Raw genomic sequence first — 22293 nt, 5'->3', positions numbered from 1 at the left:
GTCATCTTCGGGAGGCTGGCCAGACCGCTCCAGCTTTCCCTCATGCCAGCCCCCCTCTGCTGCGTCATCATTTTTTCAGCCGCGATTGGCTGAGCACAGTTTCATACACTCACCGGCCACTTTATTAGGTACACCATGCTAGTAACGGGTTGGACCCCCTTTTGCCTTCAGAACTGCCTCAATTCTTTGTGGCATAGATTCAACAAGGTGCTGGAAGCATTCCTCAGAGATTTTGGTCCATATTGACATGATGGCATCACACAGTTGCCGCAGATTTGTCGGCTGCACATCCATGATGCGAATCTCCCGTTCCACCACATCCCAAAGATGCTCTATTGGATTGAGATCTGGTGACTGTGGAGGCCATTTGAGTACAGTGAACTCATTGTCATGTTCAAGAAACCAGTCTGAGATGATTCTAGCTTTATGACATGGCGCATTATCCTGCTGAAAGTAGCCATCAGATGTTGGGTACATTGTGGTCATAAAGGGATGGACATGGTCAGCAACAATACTCAGGTAGGCTGTGGCATTGCAACAATGCTCAATTGGTACCAAGGGGCCCAAAGAGTGCCAAGAAAATATTCCCCACACCATGACACCACCACCACCAGCCTGAACCGTTGTTACAAGGCAGCATGGATCCATGCCAAATTCTGACCCTACCATCCGAATGTCGCAGCAGAAATCGAGACTCATCAGACCAGGCAACGTTTTTCCAATCTTCTACTGTCCAATTTCGATGAGCTTGTGCAAATTGTAGCCTCAGTTTCCTGTTCTTAGCTGAAAGGAGTGGCACCCGGTGTGGTCTTCTGCTGCTGTAGCCCATCTGCCTCAAAGTTGGACGTACTGTGCGTTCAGAGATGCTCTTCTGCCTACCTTGGTTGTAACGGTTGGCTATTTGAGTCACTGTTGCCTTTCTATCAGCTCGAACCAGTCTGCCCATTCTCCTCTGACCTCTGGCATCAACAAGGCATTTCCGCCTCACTGGAAGTTTTTTCTTTTTCGGACCATTCTCTGTAAACCCTAGAGATGATTGTGTGTGAAAATCCCAGTAGATCAGCAGTTTCTGAAATACTCAGACCAGCCCTTCTGGCACCAACAACCATGCCACGTTCAAAGGCCCTCAAATCACCTTTCTTACCCATACTGATGCTCGGTTTGAACTGCAGGAGATTGTCTTGACCATGTCTACATGCCTAAATGCACTGAGTTGCCGCCATGTGATTGGCTGATTAGAAATTAAGTGGTAACGTGCAGTTGGACAGGTGTACCTAATAAAGTGGCCGCTGAGTGTATATTACTGCCCCTGGGAAGAACATAACAAACAGCCTATTCTTACCTTTCTGTGCTCCCCAGTATCCTCTTATATCATCTTCAGTGTGGCATGTAAACAAAATCCCTGCAGCTGACAGGGGGGGAAATTGAGCCTGGTAGCGGTCCCGAGGTCGGTCCTATTGCTCACCGCAGGCACATGGAGAGGAAAGTTAATACTTGCAATCAATTTTCCCCTGTCCCTACTGGCTGCTATATTTTATAATCCACCAGACTTCTCCTTTAATTCTGCTCTACCCTGTAATAAATGCCTATTTTACCACAGAAACACCAGATCTGGGACCAATGGTTCTGATCCCCCTCATTTGCAACTTTTGCAAACCACATTAGTCAAACCACATTTTCTAACCATGTCCTAGAATAGACACATTCTCAGATGTAGACAAGGCTGTTTTTGGTCTGTGCAAAATTGTTTTATAAAACGCCATTGGAAAAGGGGAATGGATTCTGATTGGTTGTCATAGGTGTAAAAGGGTAGCCAACTTTTTCCCCTTCTCTCTCCATCAGCTGACAGCCATCTGTTTTAACCTACATATGTATACTGAGGGCAACAGACTACATAATTTTATTAGTGAAACACCTTTTGGCAGCGTTTTTTCTCGTGGGGGACAAGTGTTTAAGATAACTCACATTTGCTGTCTTGGGACTGTTAGATTTACTTTACACATTAGATTGTGAGTCAATACTATTTTTATTTGAGTGAATAGTTAGTATGAGCTTCCATCTCTCCCTGTAAATGATGGAATGCCATTACTAAATAAAGTACATTACAATATGTTATCTAGATAAAAAATGCATATTTATTTGCAGGAACAAATATTTCCTTTCTAGTCAAGTTGTTTCATGTTCAGAGACTCAGATCTATGTTTGTCTAGTATCTGAGATATAAAATACAATAATAAGCTATGCAAGTTTTTTTTAACAGTCTCAGGAAGTCTGGTTAAAAGATATCTTTCAAAGGGGTAAACATTGCTTCGGTGCTTTACATGAGCCAAGCTGCTGCTTGAAAACACCCAAGTGAACTTAGACCTTTTTACAAGTGGATACTCTTTGAAGGTGCAGATGGTTACACTGGCTATTTGCTGGTGTGTATGTTCTTGTAATGGTTGTGACTAGTGTTGAGCGGACTTGCCGAACTGTCGAACGCTTGACATTTGACTCCTGGCGGCTGGAGAAGTTGGATGCTGGGAGTTAAATGTTGAGCATTTTTTTTTGGAGAACATTGCTGAACCTGAACAGTTCGGCAAGTCTGTTCAACACTAGTTGAGATCGAAAAGCAATTCTAGAGAATCCATATTTTTGTGCATATGAGGTAGTTTTACAGTGTTTTGTGCTGTTGAAGCCAGATCGTCAAAGCTTTACTGTTTAATTCATACTGATAGTATTTTACCTTCTAATCTTTTCACGGTAGATTTATCGTTATACATTTAGGTATAAATAAAGCTTGACACTAGTGAGCATCCGACGACCCTGGGCGTATCTGTATTAGGGTCCGATTGCCGTGCCCGCTAATTAAGTATTCGGATGCAGCTGTCAACTTTGACTTATTGCAGCCCTTCACTGGTGGTCTAGTGGGCGAGTCGCAACACAATGGCACAGGGGCGATCCCTGCATCCGGCACTGGCCGGGGTCTGCGCCGTAATGGCGCTGATCCCGGCTCGGCACTCTATTGCTTTCGGCACTCTATTGCTTTCTCATTGATCTATGCAGTATTACTATACTGCATAGATCTCAAAGAGAGATCAATGTTGCTATACTATAAGTCGCATATGCGCAATGAAGGTACCGATAGAAAGTACACATCATGGCGCAAAAAATGACACCTCACACAGCCCCATAGACCAAAGGATAAAAGCGCTATACGCATGGTAATAGAGAGAGAGATTTTAAGGAACATATATTTGTTAAAGATGGTTTGAATTTTTTTAAAGCCATCAAATAAAATAAAAGTTGAGGAACATATATAACAAGTCAGTTGTACCCCAGAGCGAACCGCGTAAAAAAAAAAAAAAAAAAAAAGTTTTTTTTTTTTTTACAATTTCACCACACATTGAATTTTTTTCTGGTTTTGCAGTGTACTTTATGCAAAAATTCAGCCTGTCATTGCAAAGTACAATTAGTGACGCAAGAAATAAGGGCTCATGTGGGTTTCTAGGTAAAAAAAAATGCAAGTGCTATGGCCTTTTAAGCACAAGGAGAAAAAACGAAAATGCAAAAATTGAAATTGTCCCGATCCTCTAAAGGTTAAAAAAAAACCCAAAAAACTTCGTGTCTCTAACAGACTCTTGCTGTCTAAGCGTTTATTGTCCTTATTAACCCTATGATGTGGAATTTACATGCTAATCATTTTACTCTTGGCAACAAGATTTACTATTACTTAAAGCGTCTTTGTACAATCTGACCCCCCCCCCCCCCCCCAAACCACTGGTAACTTCGGATAGCTGCTTTTAATCCAAGATCTGTCCTGCGGTCCGTTCGTTAGGTGATGCAGTTATTGTCCTAAATATCTGTGACCTAACTCTGCACCACCCCTCCGTCCCTCCTCCCCACCCTCTTCATCATTAGGAATGCCACTGGAACATTTTGTCCATGCTGAACATTGCACAGCTGCTTAACGACTTAGCCCATGTGATGGGCTGCCACAGGTGGGGAATAGGAGGCAATCTGCATTGAGCATTCCAAATGATGAAGAGGGTGGGGAGGAGGGACGAAGGGGGGGGTGCAAAGTTATTGCACAGATAGACCAGTTTCGCATAGGCTGCAAGTTTAAAAGTTGTTTTTTAGGACGATAACTGCATTACCTGCCAAATGAACCACAAGACAGATCTTGGATTAAAAGCAGCTATCCGAAGGTACAAGTGGTTTGGGAGGGTCAGATTGTGGGTACAGAGTCACTTTAAAGGGGTAGTGCGGCGGTAAAGAATTATGCACAGAATAACACACATTACAAAGTTATACAACTTTGTAATGTATGTTATGTCTGTGAATGGCCCCCTTCCCAGTGTCCCACCACCCCCGCCCTTGTACCCAGTAGCGTGGTGCGCTATACATACCTTTCACGTGCCGACCCCCGTCTCCGATCTTCAGTCAGTGACGTGTTCTTCGGACGTCCGGCGAACAGCTCCGACTGTCCCGAATGCCGGCCGCCCTCTGCAGTGTCATCCGATGCTCAGGCGCGATTGCCTGAGCATAACTGTGCTCAGCCAATCGCGGCTGAGCACAGTTATGACGCGGCAGAGGGGGCGCGGCGGCAGCGATTCGGCCGAAGCTGATGATTGGCACAAGACGGAGGACATGCGCGACACGGATTAGGTAATGTATAATGCACCAACACTTCCGGGTACACGGGCGGGGGTGGTGGGACACGAGGAAGGGGGCCATTCACAGACATAACATACATTACAAAGTTGTATAACTTTGTAATGTGTGTTATTCTGTGAATAATTCTTTACCGCCGCACTACCCCTTTAAAGCAGAAGAGAGGATTTATTCTGTGCTATTAAACAGTCATCATGCTTTATGTAATACTTTAGAGGGGGGTGTTGTGAAGAAAAGTTGGTAAAATCACATGTGTACCACATACATATATGTAAAGGAGAACAAATATGTTGATTTTAGTAAAGTAACTTTCATACCTGTATTATTTTTCTCCCCATGGATTCAATCACTTTCTTGGTTCCTTTGTATGTTCACACTGAGTAAAACAGGTGGGATTCCTGTCTGTCTCAGTGTTCCTAGCCCGTCTATGGGAGAGCGCCCGCTCCTCCACAGCCGTTGCTCTCCGCTCAAAGAAGTGACATGTCACTTCTCTGAGCGGAGAGCAGAGGAGGAGCCCACGCCCACTCATTCACTCGGGACACTGAGCATGCCGTATTTCTTCAGTGTGAACATACCCTTCATTGAGAAAACTGCAATAAATTGACACACCCGCCCCTTTGATTACATTAGATTTTCTGCAGATTTTTTGTGGAGGAGATCTCTACATGTTTGTCCACTGCTGCTGTAACAGCAAATCTGTTGTGGAAAATCAGCATATCTGCACTTTAGGCTATGTTCACACAAGGTACAGACAACAGCGAATAAAATGTACAATGTTCACACAATGTACATTTTATGAAAAGAACGGCTTTTCAATTAAAACCACGTCCGTTCTCTTCAAAGTGAAATGTGTTACATTGAAGTCAATGGAAACATTGTTCACACAATGTATTGAACAAGGGCCGTTGTTCGCTGTTGTCTGTACCTTGTGTGAACATAGCCTAGAGGAAAAATAGATTTTAATCTAAACCATGCAAAGTTTTTTTTTTTAACTGAGAAAAGGTAGCATGGTGTCACCTACCCCTTTTAATACATGGTGGGCATAAAAAAAAAACGTGGGTAACATTTGGTATGCATAAAGGAAAAAGCATTTTTCGCTTTTGCATTCATATCAAGTCCAACTTCTGTTAGAATCTTGATTTTCTGGAAGAATTCAAAACGACTGCTCAGCTGTTCAGAATTGGTAATAATCAGTAGAAGGATGCAGCCAATTCTCATGTTTTTATATTTTCATAACCATTATTTCATCTTTGATGTAGCCATATGACAATTTATTTTTTGTGTGATAAGTGTTTTTGTATAACATCCCTTATTTGTCTTATGTTCAAGTGTCCTGACAAAAAATAGGGAACTGAAATCGGGCTCTGTCCGTAAAAGATCTTCCAAAAATTAGAGGTTTTCTTTAACTAACAGGGTTGCTTCTAGTGGAAAATATGATTTCTCTGTGCCTCTGAGTTCATAATAAAAGATCTAAAGTGGATTCCACACTTTGCCACTTGGGTCCATACACACAATATTGTCATGTACGAGAGACCACATTAACCAGATTGAGGTCTCCTTCCCATACTGTAGGGGATAAACGGGTAATATCCACATGAGATAAAGATGGACTGCTGTTTTTGAAGATTATCGGCTGATTGTTCTCTTTGATCAAATTTGATCACTGCAGCCACCTCTGAAGCTGTCTCTGAAGTGACAGGTCATTCAGCCAATCACTGGCTGCGGCACTATGCCATCTTAGGGTATGTTCACGCTGAGGAATTCGTGTGGATTCTGTGAGGAATGGTTGAGGAAAGTTTTCTGCTTGAAATTCCTTACCCATTCAGCTCTGCCGGTATTCCAGCGGAATTCAAGCATAAGTCAAGCCCCATTTGACTTCCATAGGATTCCGCTAGCGGAGTTCACCCAAAAAATTGACATGTCAATTCTTTTGGTGGAAAGCAGATACAGTGCTGGCCAAAAGTATTGGCACCCCTGCAATTCTGTCAGATAATACTCAATTTCCTCCAGAAAATTATTGCAATCACTTACAGGAATCATTATTGCTTTGGTATTAATCGCTTCATTTACTTTGTCTTCAATGGAAAACCACAAAAAGAATGGTCAAAATACCAAATTGGATATAATTCCACACCAAACATGAATAAGGGGGTGGACAAAAGTATTGTCACTCTTAGAAAAATCATGTGATGCTTCTCTAATTTGTGTAATTAACAGCACCTGTTACTTACCTGTGCCACATAACAGGTGGTGGCAAAAACTAAATCACACTTGCAGCCAGTTAAAATGGATTTAAGGTGACTCAACCTCTGCCCTATGTCCTTGTGCGTAACACATTGAGCACAGAGAAAAGAAAGAAGACCAAAGAACTGTCTGAGGACTTGAGAAGCAAAATTGTGAGGAAGCATGAGCAATCTTAAGGTTTAAGTCCATCTCCATAGACCTGAATGTTCCTGTATCCACCGTGCGCAGTGTCATCAAGAAGTTTAAAGCCCATGGCACTGTGGCTAACCTCCCTAGATATGGACGGAAAAGAAAAATTGACGAGAGATTTTAATAAAAGATTGTGCTGACGGTGGCTAAGGAACCTCGACTCCAAACAGGTTCTAGCTGCCCTGCAGTCCGAGGGTACAACAGTGTTAACCCGTACTATTTGTCGGTGTCTGAATAAAAAGGGACTCTATGGTAGGATACCCAGGAAGACTCCACTTCTGACCCAGAGGCATAAAAAAGCCAGGCTGGAGTTTAACTTAGAAAGCCGAAAACTTTTTGGAAGAATGCTCTCTGGTCTGAGCTTTTTGGAAAAAGGCATCAACATAGAGTTTACAGAAAAAAAGAGTCCTTCAAAGAAAAGAACACTGTCCCTAAATTCAAACATGGCGGAGGTTCAGTGATGTTTTGGGGTTGCTTTGTTACCTCTGGCACTGGACTGCTTGACCATGTGCATGGCATTATGAAGTCTGAAGACTACCAACAAATTTTGCAGCATAATGTAGGGCCCCGTGTGAGAAAGCTGAGTCTCCCTCATTGGTCATGGGTCTTTCATCAGGACAATGACCCAAAACACACACTTTCAGGATTCAGGATTGCTGGCCACTTTAGAAGTCTCCAGTGCTTTCTCTAAAACCATTTTCTAGTGCTTTTTAGCACTAGAAAATGGTTTTAGAGAAAGCACTGGAGACTTCTTAAGTGGCCAGCAATCCTGAATCCCATAGAACACCTGTGGAGAGATCTCACAATGGCAGTTTGGAGAAGGCACCCTTCAAATCTCAGGGACCTGGAGCAATTTGCCAAAGAAGAATGGTCTAAAATTCCAGCAGAGCATTGTAAGAAACCCATTGATGTTTACTGGAAGCAGTTGTTCGCAGTTATTTTGTCTAAAGATTGTGCTATCAAGTATTAGGCTAAGGGTGCCAATACTTTTTGTCCGGCCCATTTTTGGAGTTTTGTGTAAAATGATCAATTGTTTGACTTTTTTTTCATTCTTCTGTGTTTTTTCATTGCAAGCAAAATAAATGAATATAATTTTAACAAAGCATTTGTGATTGCAATCATTTTCTCAAAGAAATTGAGTATTATCTGACAAAATTGCAGGGATGCCAATAATTTTGGCCAGCACTGTATGCAGCAGAACATTCTGCCATGTGAACAACAGAGCAGAAGTCCCATTAAACACAATGGGACATTGCTCTGTTCATATTTTATGAGAGGAATTTCAAGCGGAAATTAAGAGCGCATTATGGTTCAAATTCCTTGGGGATTTCACAGTGTGAGCTGTGAAACAGATTATCTGACAGATCTTTTGGAGCAAAAGCCAGGAATGGACTATAAACAGGGAACATGTAATAAAGGAAAGACTGCGATTTCTGCTCTTTTTAAATCCATTTCTGGTTTTGGCTTAAAAAAATCTGTCCGATAATCTGTTGGTTTAATAGGACCCCAAGTCAGTGATTGGCTTAGTGGCCTGTCACTTCAGAGACCTGTCAGAAGTGCCAGCCACGGCTGCGGGGAGAAGCCAGAAGGTGGTCGGTAACGTGAAGTGAGTGGGCCTGTCCAAGTACTTTGCTATTATGTAAATATTCACTGATGGCAACAGTATCCTTGCACATAAACTGCTAGCTCAATATTTTTTTCTTGAACTCACCAATTCATAGTGGCCAGTGCAGATGCAGTTTTATTTATTTATTTTTTTTTGTTGGCAAAATAATTAAAGGACAAGTGCCATGAAAAACTTTTTCCCAGTAATTGAAGCACATTACAAAGTTAAATAACTCTGTAATGTGCTTCAATCACCTATCTGCCTCCCTTCCCTGTGTTTTCCCCCCTCCACCCCCCACCAGGAAGTGTCCTAACTCACACAGACCTAATGACTGTCGTCACCGTCACCAGGCAGCTCCTTCTTGTGAGGATGAGTCATCAGCAGGAGGGCTGCTCTAGGTCCTGTTACAGCAGCCCCCCCCCTCCCCAGTCCAAGTGATGGCTTGCAGTTGTTCAGCCAATGGGAGCTGAGCAAGGTGAGTCACCTGACAAGGCAGGGGAGGGGGGAGGCTAGTGTAACAGGAGAAGGAGCTGAGAGAAGATCTTGACTGTGACGACAGTAATTAGGTCTGTGTGAGTTAGGACACTTCCTGGTGGGGGCAGATAGGTGATTGAAGCATATTACAGAGTTATATAACTTTGTAATGTGCTATAATTACTGGGAAAAAGTTTTTCATGGCACTTGTCCTTTAATCTGCCTTCTAGGATTGTAATATCTGCTCTTTTAAGCCAACTCTTCAAATTGTTCCATGACATGTCAATAACATTTTGTGTCCTCATTTTTCATATACATTGTGTAGTGTATTATCGTAAGAAAAAGCTTCCTTTTACGCAAAATGATAATTTTATTTTCTTTTCTTTTAGACATTTGAAAAAATTCTTATTGCCAACAGAGGAGAAATTGCATGCAGGGTAAGTGTCTCCACTACAATTCCTTCTCTAGACATTTAAAATGCAAAATGAATGTCCTGACAGAGGCATAGAAATTCTTTATGCAAGTCTTTACCTTCTTTACCTAGAGATTGTTACCTGTTACTTGTTTTCTTTACCTCTTGCTTGGTTAATTTTTGGCCCTAACTCCATTAGGGCAGAGACGCAATTTTGCACTACAGCTTAGCTACAATTTTCAAATTGAGTTCGAAAGGGCCTGAAATCCACCACCCCACCCCCTTTTTTAAAGGGAACCTGTCATGACCTTCATGCTGCCTGAACCATGACTCATTGGTCTGTCTTCAGGTAGCCCCCGTCCCTAGCCGTCTTGAATGATAGAACTCTCCCTGTATCCAATGAGAAGAGATCTATAGAACAAAGACAGAGAGGCAAACAGAAGTTACCTGCAACCACCTCAGTTACTTATGGTTCAGGCTGCATAAACTTTCTGGCACCAGTTAATTTGAAAATAATACAGGTTTTTCTAAAAGCTGATCTATATCTAAGATGGCACCGGCCAGGAAACCAAATTTCCAGGATGCATTGCACCACAGACCCAACCGCCAAGTATCTGTCCATCGCTGGCTCAATCTGCTTCTGTTTAACACTGTAAACAAAATATTTATCTATCTGTTATCCACAGCCACTCTTATGGGTATGGCGGTGTAGGATATTGTGGGTTCTTTTAGATTCTAAGGGAATTTGGAGGGAGTGCCTTGGGTCTGGTCACTTAAGTGTATCCTCTCTATAACACACTTCATGAAGTTCAGCAGGCTCCATTATAGTGCAGTTTAACAGGAATTATTCAGGTTTATAGGGTAAACTCCAACAAAAAGAAACATCAGTGATGATAGCTTCCTAGCCCACTCCCCTTGTGCCAAATCCAGCTCCTGTGCTGTGATCCCTGGTTGCTGTTTTCACATAAAGCTTTCTTTTTCACTGTTTCTACCTCAATCATATAAAGGGGTATTCCACTCAAACATTATTTTTGATATATGGTAAAAATGGAGAGACAGCTAGCCCGCACTGCATACAAGTAATCCCGATATAACTGACCGGAGGCTCAAATGGAGACTATAACGAAGACTACTGGGGTGCGAACGTGAAAAGGCAGTAATGAAATATGGAAAGGAGAAATAGTCCAGCACTCACCAGATGTCGTCTTCAAAAGTTTATTGCATGGAAAACATAGCAGGGAGGGGAAGATGGACCTGCACTGATCCATCTTCCCCTCCCTGCTATGTTTTCCGTGCAATAAACTTTTGAAGACGACATCTGGTGAGTGCTGGACTATTTCTCCTTTCCATATTATTTTTGATATGTTGCTGCCCATGGTGAGACTATCAATTCATTCCACACTTGTTATTATCTATTCAGTCTCAGTCTCCCAGTTCTGAGCTGCTGCTTTTTTTTGCTGAAAACACAAAAATCTGGGTTTGGTCCTTGCTCTCTGTCTCCCCCTCCTCCATTCTGAGACGGCTGAAGTAAACAAGTACTTGACTGGCTTTATCTGCAACTTTTTAGCTTCTTTGTAATGCTGGGGGGATAATCACAGTGAGTTCATTAGCAACCTCAGAATAACCCTCCCAGCATTACAAAGAAGCTGCAATGTTGCAGATACAACCAGCCAAGGACTTGTTTACATCAGCCGTCTCCGAAGGAAGGGGGTTGGAGGGGGAGACGTAGAGAAAAGTGTTCAGCAGAAAGCAGCAGCTTAAAACTGGGAGAAGGAGGCTTAGTAGATAATAACAAGTATGGAAGGAATTGTTAGTCTCACCATGGGCAGCGACAAATCAAAAGTTATGTTTGATCGGAACACCCCTTTAATTTGCTTCATTTTTACCTCAACACACTGACTGGACTCTCTTCCTGATCCTTCTATGCCCCTCCTCTCCCAGCATGCACAGCACAGCTCTGTTAACTCCCTCACTGCTGGACAACTAGTAATGTTGTGTGCTGGCACTTCTGGCATTCACTAACTGCCAGACAGTGACAGACAAGCTTACCTTGGGCCATATGTCCATCTACAGATGTAGCCATGGTTAACATAATCTCTGACGCAACAATTGTGTCAGGGAGGTATGTTAAGTCAATTAGAACATGGAGTTGAATGTGTCATTGTAATCACAGGTCAACACAGTTAACACACATCTGTGCATAGATAGATTAAAAATAGAGAGAGATATGAAAAAAAACCTGTTCCCCTATACTGCTCTGGAGGCTCTCACTGTCCTGTTGTAAGCATTCATTTTTTTAAATTTCATTAGTATTTTTAATAGGTTACTCCCTCCGACATCGGGTAGAAAAATAAACATACTGTTGAAGCCTATAGTATTGCTTACCTGTTAGCCCCAGGTCTGAAACCACTAAAAATCAATTTGTTTTGAGGCTCTTGGTTCTGTATTTCATGGTTCTACTTCCTGGTTGAGCAATTGTCCAATACTACAAGTCCCAGTCTCCATTACCACCTTCTCACCCTACCTACTACCCCACTATCCTGCCCAGCTTTATCAACAGTTCCCCATTTAGTGCTATTTCAAAACGTCTCATTTTACTGCAGACTTTTGCACAGTGAGGTTACAACACCTGCTACTTTATTCAGCACAAGACAGCATGGTGTAATTTCTTCTCCGACCAAATAGAGGCAGCCACTCCCCCAACTGGATCACAGAAAAAAAGAAAAAAATTGGTCCGCTCTCCTAGAACACCGTTCACACTAGGCAGGAGCATGTTGCCATGGCTGAAATTGCAAAACACACAGAAAAATGCAACAGCTCACCGCAACAGCAAGAGACAGACCCACCACAGACATGAAAATAGTTAAAAGCAGCCCCCCCCCCCAACTGCCAAAAAAAATTCCCACAAAATTGAGTTACTATTAGTTACTGGTTACTATTTGAAAACAGCGTAAACTGCCTCACCACGATAAGGTGGACTCATATCGAGGCAGACCCTACACTGTAATGGCCTCTCTGCCTCGCTGTTTGCAAATAGTAACCAAGAGACTCATTATTTTTGTGGGAATTTTTTTTGGCAGTTGGGGGGGCTGCTTTTAACTATTTTCATGTCTGTGGAGGGTCTGTATCTTGCTGTTGCGTTTTTCTGTGTTTGTGTGTTCGCATTTGCTGTGAAAACACTTAAATGCCATGTCTGAGCACAGCCTTAGGGGGAATGTGTGATTAAAACATGCTTCCTTGTGCTGAATGAAGCAGCAGGTGCTGTAACCAAACTGTGGAAAAGGGTGCAGTGAAATGAGATGTTCTGCAACAGCTTTGGGTGGGGAACTGGCAGGGGTGGTGGGGATGAGAGGACTGTGGTGAATAGCTGAGGAAAAGCAATGCACTGGGACATTAGAGGATGATGTCTGGTCTACGAGGAGAGGGGGAGCTGGGCAGCTGTAGACAATTGTTTGATTTAAATATAATTTGCTTATTTCTGCTTTGATTTCTGGCACACTAGAACCCAGGTAAGTCCCACCCATGTCCTCTTGATTGCTGCCCCTCGCCACGTTTGCATTCTCCTACACTGTTTGACCAACAGCCACTTGGTAAATACTTGAAATGAAAAAGGTATGTCTGGAATCATGACAACCAGCTCTGTTTTCCTGCTGCCACGTCTGCTTTAACAGTTTGGAACCTTGTTTGTTCTGTCATCTTAATAAAATCTTATTTTTGTACCCCCAGGTAATCAAGACATGCCGAAAACTTGGTATAAAAACGGTTGCTGTACACAGTGATGTTGATTCAGCAGCGGTGAGTTTCTGTAATTTTTGAAAGTCTAAAGTGTTACTGTCAATTAAGTAAACTTTTGACATTTTTTTTAACCGTCAAATGTTTGTATCAGTCAGGAGTTCAGAGATACTTTATTTTTTAATTTAAAAAATAGTAAAAGGAAGGTGATTTTAACTTTTACTATGGGGCGGATTTAATATTTTAAACCTTTTTTTTTACTTTACTTTACTGTAGTCTCCCTAGGGGACTTCTATGAGCAATACCATAATTGCTCATAGAGCTTAACCCTTAGACCAGGCCAATTTTAGTTTTTGTGCTTTATTTTTTTTTCTCCTCATGTTTAAAAGGTCGTAGCGCTTGCATATTTTCACCTACAGACCCACATGAGCCCTTATTTTTTGCACCACTAATGATACTTTGCACCACTAATGATACTTTGCAATGACAGACTTAATTTTTCCATACAATATGAAGCGAAACCAAGTGGGGGAAAAGAACCATTTAAATTCTGCTGTGAGTTTTGCCGGGCACAGCGTTTGGATTGCGCTCGCTAATAACTGCGGTCCCTGGCTGCTGATAGCAGCCAGTAGCCAGGTCATGGCGTGACCCTCCTCTGAACTCCCCTACTGGTACATCCTTGGTTGTCAAGGGCTTAATGCAGTACATACACTCATTTCTGCACACAATTGCTTCAGCCTGCTGGAGACACGCAGAAATATTCGTAGATGTCAGGCAGTCTGGGAGGCCTTGGGTAGTGCTGAGTGTTGGTTAGATGCGGTTTTGTTGCAGGATGCTGATCGGCACCACCAAACCCCAATTATGGTATGTTAACCCCTAGGCGACCTAGGACGTACCGGTACGTCCTGGAAGTCCGTCCCCAGACCACCCTGGACGTACCGGTACGTCCTGAGCTATGAAGCGCGCTCCGGAGCGGAGCGCGCTTCATAGCAGGTGGGGGCCGGCTGCAATCAGCAGCCGGGACCTCACCGTTATTGACACACTGCAGCGATCGCGCTGCCACGTGTCATTAACCCCTTAAACGGCCGCAGCGTTTAAGTGTAAGTGACAGGGGGAGTCCCCTGTCACTTACCGATCGGGACCCCCACAGTGTGACTGCGGGGGTCCCGATCGGTAAAACGGACCGCCGGAGGTCTCTCACCTGCCTCCGTGCGGTCCGATCGGCGATCTGCTGCACTGAGCCTGCACAGGCAGGCCCAATGAGCAGATCGCCGATAACACTGATCAATGCTATGCCTGTGGCATAGCAATCATCAGTGTCTAAAATAAAAGTAGTGTATGTAGAAGTCCCCCAAAGGGACTTAAAATGTATATAAAAAAAAAAGTTAACACACAACCCCAAAACCCCTCCCCCAATAAAAGTTTAAATCACCCCCTATTTCCCATTATATAAATAAAGCATATAAAAATAAATAAATAAACATATAATATACCGTAGCGTGCGTAATTGTCCGATCTGTTAAACTATAACAAGCATCATTGCGAACGGCGTACACGAAGAGGGAAAAAAGTGCGCGGATTACAGATTTTATGTTACATTATATATAAAATAAATAAAAAGTGATCAAAACGTCGGATCTTCACAAATATGGCATTATTAAAAACTAGAGATCATGGCGGAAAAAATTACACCCCATACAGCCCCGTAGGTGAAAAACTAAAACCGTTATAAGCGTCACAATAGGCCCATTTTATTAATATCTAATTGCCAAAAAAAAGGATTTCATTAAAAAAAAAAATATATATAACATTAGAAAATCTGTGTAAACCTGCATATGGTTGTGTTCGGACTGACCTATAGAGTAATAGTATCATGACGCTTTTACCATATAGTGTATTACGTAGACACAGGAACCGACCAAACGTTACCATATTGCATTCTTTTTTACGATTTCACCTATTTATAAGCACTTTATAAGCATTTCCCGTAATAAGTGTATATTGGTGATTTGTATAACTTTTGGGGGCAATACAATACTTTACTAAAAAATTTTGCCAGACTTTTCCTATAAGTCAGTTTAAATGCTGCTGTCAAGACAGGCAGGCAGTATCAACATGGTTACATAGAAACATAGAAGATTGTCGGCAGAAAAAGACCACTGGGTCCATCTAGTCTGCCCTTTTAGTATTTTCTTTCTTATTATCTTAGGATAAATGAATGTTTATCCCAGGCGTGTTTAAATTCTGTTATTGTAGATTTACCAACCATCTCTGCTGGAAGTTTGTTCCAGGTATCTACTACTCTTTCAGTAAAATAATATTTTCTCACATTGCTTCTGATCTTTCCCCCAACTAACCTCTCATCTGAGCTGTGATTGGTTGCTGTGGGCAGTTTGGACCAGTCTAAATTTTACACTCTTTGATAAATCTCCCCCAATGAGTTTTGTGGCTGGGCCACACGAACAATGACTGTATCTTTTGTGTGGCCATTAATATTCATTGTTATTAACCCCACGTTTCCTGTTTACACAAATATTTGCGCCCCAAAACAATAGAGTTTACAGCTGTTTAATCAGCCGACGAGTGGGTGTTTTTGCGTCCATCGGCTGATCGCTAGCACTTTTACACAGGCAATTATTGGCTGAATGAGCTAGGAATGCTCATTGACAAAATTCAGCTTGTGTGAAAGGGTCTTTAAATTAGTTGTCTTGTGAAAAATCGTTATGAAGCATGCTTCTGGGCCAACTAGGAACATAACAAATATGTATACTTATCCATTCTGCTCCACTACCGGTTTTTAGGGTGCCCATTGTCTGCCGCCGTCCTCTTTTTAAGAGATCACTGAATTAGCAAACATATGTTTTTTTTATATATATTATTTAGCATTGACTATAAATTAGAATATGGGATCTAAAAATTAGTTATGGGCAGATTCCTGCAAATAAAAAAAATGTGCAAGGTTGGTTTTCCCAGCGCTGGTTGAAATCTTTCCAGGCTGCCCTGCCTTGTGTGGGTGACCTGCTGTTTGTGTATCAGGCTCCTGGGGAGTAGTGTACTCTTGGCCTTGGGATTCAATAATAGTATCTTGCATAAGAACTCCTGCTTGACTGACACAAGGTGATGTGAGTCATCACTTATAAGACATTATCCTGCTTCCCTCTGATAATTCCTCCCTGCTGTCTGGGGAGATGAAGAGGACAGATATGATTTTGTGATGTTGAAGCAATTAGTGTTTGCGGCTTTACAGCTGAACAAACCTGAAGCTAATGATCAGGTAAATTAAGATGGAGTACATTAGTGTCAACTCAAGGGTGTGCACCCCTTGACAGTGTTGCTTGCTTAGGCATACTGTATATATTGAGGGATGTTCCTTTTTTATTTTAACATTTTATCATTGTCTTTTAAGAACTTAGAGATAGATAAGGATGGGGCTACATGGCAACTTTGGATGCATGACTGTAAGTCTTATATTATAGTTGCAACTTGGTTATTAATAAAATAGCCAAGTCACAAAGAAGTTGCAAGCAATTCACATTCCCACGTGACTTGTATTGAGGTCTGTGGTAGAAAAGTTGAGTTTGATTTGCTACTAAAAATCGATAAATACATTTAAAAACCATAATGCAGCCTTCTGGGGCTCTCTATAGCTAAATGCCCAATACTCAACTTGCTTGGTTCAGTGCTTGTACTCTGGTGCCCATACTGGATTCCTCACGGAACACTCTTTGTTCACTGAGACCAAAACTTTATGGAAAACTAGTAATTGGTTCTGAAGCCCCCTAAAATAAGAAAATATAAATATTAAAGAAAGTCATTGTATAGGACAGCAGAAATAGCTACTTGGAGCTTTAGATCATATTCTATGGACAGAATAGAGATTCATATGGGTTCCAGAAAAATAAAATGGAGCTGCCCTCACCTGGTTTCGAAAGAAGCTAAAGCAGTACAGAGCATGTGGTATTTTTTATTTTTTTATACTTGAGAGGTGCTAGTAGACAACCTGTCAGTGCATGTACTTCTCTAATACTATTGTTTTTTTGTGTGAAATGCCCACTATCTCATCATGTGTTGCTGATCCTGACCGTCCATAGCATTGTATCTTACGTATTGTCTTAAGCAGGGGTGTGGATTCTGAGCTAGTTTTGACTGGAATTGGAAAAAATGCTCCTACTCCAGCTTAATTTTTTTTTTCCATAATTTTATTATTGAATATTCATGTGAATTTTATAAATGTTTCTTATTAATATATTTTATGTTCTGTCAATCTAAGGCACTTATTTATAAGAACCAAATAAACACTTTCTCACATACACTTAGCTGGAAAGGTTGAAGCATTTCCTCCATATATCAGTAATAAAGTGCTGGCCCCATTAGATAGGGGTGGTGCCTGAAAAGTTGGTGGTCACTTTTTGGCAGTTTTTCTGAGCTGGAAGTGTCCATTGTGTTTGTAATATAGAGAAGAAGGAGGATGAGAAGAAGCCCTAAGTAGTGTAGCAGTAATCTCTGTCCTTGGTGTGGTGTTTTCTCTCTAGGAGAAGATTGTGTGTTTTCCTTTTGTGCGTTATGGCTGCAGCAGGCTGTGTGTGCATGCGCTATGGCTGCAGAAGGCTGTGTGTGCAAGTGCTATGGCTGCAGCAGGCTGTGTGTGCATGTGCTATGGCTGCAGCAGGCTGTGTGTGCATGTGCTATGGCTGCAGCAGGCTGTGTGTGCATGTGCTATGGCTGCAGAAGGCTGTGTGTGCATGTGCTATGGCTGCAGCAGGCTGTGTGTGCATGTGCTATGGCTGCAGCAGGCTGTGTGTGCATGTGCTATGGCTGCAGCAGGCTGTGTGTGCATGTGCTATGGCTGCAGAAGGCTGTGTGTGCATGTGCTATGGCTGCAGCAGGCTGTGTGTGCATGTGCTATGGCTGCAGCAGACTGTGTTTGTGCACTATGTGCGTTTGTGTGTTTGAGAGAAGCATATATTTAAGGGGTATTCTGAGCAACAGTGAAAGATCCAGGGGGACAGGGGTTGGTGGGATCATAATAAAGAAGTCCTATTTACCAGTCTCCATGCCTCCCGGAGTGCCGCATCACGGTTCTTGGTCCCCCACTAGGCTCCCAACCTGTGATGTCACGGCCCCACTCAGAAATGCCCGCTCATCCAATCATTTACTGGGGCCGGGGAACAGCTGCAGTCACTGACTGGCCGAGCGGGTAGTTGGAGCTGCAATGATTCAGATGCGATAATTTAGGAGCGCAGCACGGACAGAGAGCCGATAAACCTGGGCCTATGTTTGACCTCTATCACGGGTATCTGCCCTTGTTAGTAGTGTTTCTTTGTGTACGGTGGATATTTAGTTAGAAACATAGAAGATTGTCCGCACAAAAGACCACCTGCTCCATCTAGTTTAGTTCCGACTTCTTCAGGACATGGAGGCTGGAGAATAGCTGCCTCCACTGCGCGTGCACTGCGCGCGCACACACACACACACACACACACACACACACACACACACACACACACACAAATTTGCTTCGTGTCTTTGCCTTATTCTTTCAGAAGTCGCCACAGGATCATGTAGGACATGACAAAGAAGAGCTGCTGGGCCAGTTTTACTTTACACTAGTTTGATAAATGACTACCTTGAAGTCTGATTGGCCATTTATGAAGGAGCCAAAATCAGAGTCGGTGCCTGATAAAATTCAGGAGTCAGTCGGAGCTGCAGCTTACCGACTTCACAGGCCTGGCCTTAAGCTACAATGGCCCAGGAAAAACCATTGTATGCTGAAAATATTGTAACCCTCTTTTCTACTAATAACTTTCTTTTGAGGTTACTCCTTGAATAATGGAGCAGTTATTACATTTTGTGGTTTGGCTGCAAAATACACTTTATAATTGACCTGGAAAGGAAGATTTAAAATAAATAAAAGAACATAAAAGATGGGCTTTTATTAAGGTTTTTCTTAATTTTTACTTTGCAATCTGTCATGTTTTCCTCTTTAAATACAAGTTGGTATAGCTGTTATTTAAGTAAATAGCAAGGAATGACTTGCAGGAATTTGCCCACATTAATGTGGCTCTTCAGAGGCATTATATTTAATTGGAGAACCTGTGGTACTGTAGCTGGACACAGAGGGGAATTATTTAGCATCAGGATGGCTCCACCTGGGAATTGTGGGCTAATCAAATGTTGTGTGTTTGCTGTGGGGATGGAGGAAATTATGACGATTATGACATGTTACCACACGCCTGTATAGCATGTGGACAGGCAATGAGTTAATCATGAAGCATATTATCTGGCTCCTGCTGCTTCATTATTCTGCATTTCAGTATTGGCTCTGTTAAGCTCCTTCAAAAAGTAAGTAGATGGTAAAGTGGGAGGAGTGGAACAATCTCATCTTGATACAGTCTATAAATGTCCTTGCCACCTTTAGTGTGTATGATACAGTTTTACATTAAATAAGATATTGGTACTATGGGCAGTGGAAGCAAATCTACTTTGTATCTGATATGTGGTATATAATTCATGTGGGGGCTGGGAATTTGGCCAAATTTCTGGCACACATGTTTTAGGGTATAAACCCACACACCGTATAAGCAGCGTATTTACTGCTGCGATACGCAGCAAATACGCAGCAAACACGCAGCAGATTAGATCTAAATAACTGAACACAGCATCAAATCTGTACCAACAAATCTGCTGCGTATTTGCTGCGTATTTGTTGCGTATCTGCTGTGTATACGGTGTGTGGGTTTGTACCCTTAAGGTGTATTTATTATAGATTAATGCCAGATAGGTTTCAATTTATGTCCAAAAAGGGAAATTATTATGTGCCCTGCAACAGAAAGATAGATATGTTTAAAATTAGGAGACAGTGGGCCAGATTTATCAACCTGGCTGATAATAAGTCTAGGGGCAGATGTATCACTGTGGCTTTGGTTCATTTGGTGCACTCTTAAAGCCACTCTGTACCCACAATCTGCCCCCCCCCCCCCCCCCCCCCCAACCACTTGTACCTTCGGATAGCTGCTTTTAATCCAAGATCTGTCCTGTGGTCCGTTCGGCAGGTGATGCAGTTATTGTCCTAAAAAAATACTTTTAAATTTGAAGCCCGTGCCAAACGGGAGTATCTGTGCCCTAACTTTGCACCACCTCCCCACCCTCTTCATCATTTGGAATGCCACTGGAACATTTTCTACATGCTAAACGCTGCACAGGTCCTTAACGATCCAGCCCATGTGCCGGGCTAAACAGGTGGGGAATAGGAGGCAATCTGCCTGGAGCATTCCTAATGATGAAGAGGGTGGGGAGGAGGGACAGAGAGGTTGTGGAAAGTTAGGGCACAGATACTCCCGTTTGGCAAGGGGCTTCAAGTTTAGAAGTATTTTTTTAGGACAATAACTGCATCACCTGCTGTATGGACCGAAGGAAAGATCTTGGATTAAAAGCAGCTATCCGAAGGTTGTGCACAAAATCATAGAAAACCAAGTGTGTGTGTGTGTGTGTGTGTGTGTGTGTGCAAGAGCGAGACCTGGGCACCCAGAAGGAAAGAAGAAGGGGGGGGGGGCATCATATTGTGGATGTGTTATCGAATTAGGTAGCAGCCGCTTCTTGCTCTAAGTGCCATATTTTAGGATGGAAGCATTGTTTCAATTTCTATCATTTGAAGGGGGAGACTAGAAATAAACCTATTCCCAGGTGTGGAAAAACTTCTCAACTAGATTCTTAAAAGAGTGATGGGTTCTATCCAGTCCATGTGAAACCAGTATATGATTTTCTATAGAAAAGTCACATGCTAGGTGGGGTAACTGAAATCCAGCAATGATAACTTTGCAAGTGGCGGCAGATTCATAGAATAATATTTTTCTTCACCCTCACTAGTCATCTGGAAGAATGTCAGGGACACTATTAAGGTGTCAAGGAGCAAAAACGGTAGAGATGAGTGAACAGGAACGTTTTGGTTTCTGAAGTTTTTTATATATTGGCAGGACCACAGACAGTGAAGGAGGTCAGCATGAGGAGCTTTGCACTTAGGGCAGTAATGATTCATAGTTTTGGGGTGATATGTGAGCTCTCTGAGCCATTTTATACATTTCCCAACAAAATGCATATGAAAGGTATTTAGGTGTGTTTTGCATAGCTTTTATGATGTCATCATCTTTACTGTTGGGTATGAGAGATGTCCATTACAAAATGATGGATATTACGTTTCATAGGAAAACTTGGAGGTGAGCCATTAATGGTACTTGATGTTTTGTGGTGGTGTTCACATATAGAAAAGGGTCTGTTGAGGAAAAAGGTTCCAAAGAAATTCTGTAAGGTTTTCTGTTTTTACAACAGCTTTCTGTTCAAGCCAAAGATAGCATTAAAGGGGCTATCTGTGTAACAAAAACAATATTCTAAACAATCCCTCTTCTCAATACCACCCTATGTCTAATATACATGTATAGTCCTATCCACTGTAGATATCTAAAATACTCTACTCTGGGTCCACTCTGACTCTCACACTTTAGTCATTCTTCCACCCCTCCCTTTGTAGTCACAGGACATGTGATCTCTTCTCTGGGAGCTGGGTTAGCTGTCTATTGACTTAGTAACCTGACCCCCAGAAGACATCTGCATCATCATCATGCACCTGTGCTGCTTACATGAACTTACATGTGTCCCTGAGCCTATGTTTCTGTAATATGAAAAGTTCAAGCTCTGCTTGCTGTCAGCGAATGCAGGTATATGTACCTTTCTTTGTGTCTTAGCTTTGCGTATTGTAAGTGTTATGGATGTTATTAGAGACTGGATGGAACTAGAATGTTATCATTCACAGTCAGCAAGCAGAGATCAAAACCTACACTACACCCCCCACCTCGGTAAACAGATGCCCATTAATACTGAACATAGCTACGCCATGCATGAGTAAGCTATGCAACTTCATCAGCTAGTATGAAATAGATACTGGGATGTTGTGATGGAAAATCAGTGAAAAAAAACAGTCCTGTGTTGT

The 22293-nt window shown here is 42.3% G+C and overlaps 1 protein-coding gene across 2 annotated transcripts in view; it reads left to right on the top strand.

Annotated features, from left to right (window-relative positions):
- Window positions 1–22293, top strand: part of PCCA (propionyl-CoA carboxylase subunit alpha) — a 447530-nt gene that overhangs the window by 41358 nt on the left and 383879 nt on the right. For both annotated transcript variants that reach the window (XM_069970721.1, XM_069970720.1), the window contains exons 3-4: window positions 9556–9603; window positions 13305–13373. In XM_069970721.1, coding sequence (XP_069826822.1) covers window positions 9556–9603; window positions 13305–13373 — 117 coding nt within the window. The remainder of the gene's footprint in view (window positions 1–9555; window positions 9604–13304; window positions 13374–22293) is intronic.

This window comes from Dendropsophus ebraccatus, chromosome 5 (assembly GCF_027789765.1).
Source record: "Dendropsophus ebraccatus isolate aDenEbr1 chromosome 5, aDenEbr1.pat, whole genome shotgun sequence".
NCBI lineage: Eukaryota > Metazoa > Chordata > Amphibia > Anura > Hylidae > Dendropsophus > Dendropsophus ebraccatus.
This window is presented reverse-complemented; position numbering and strand designations above follow the sequence as displayed.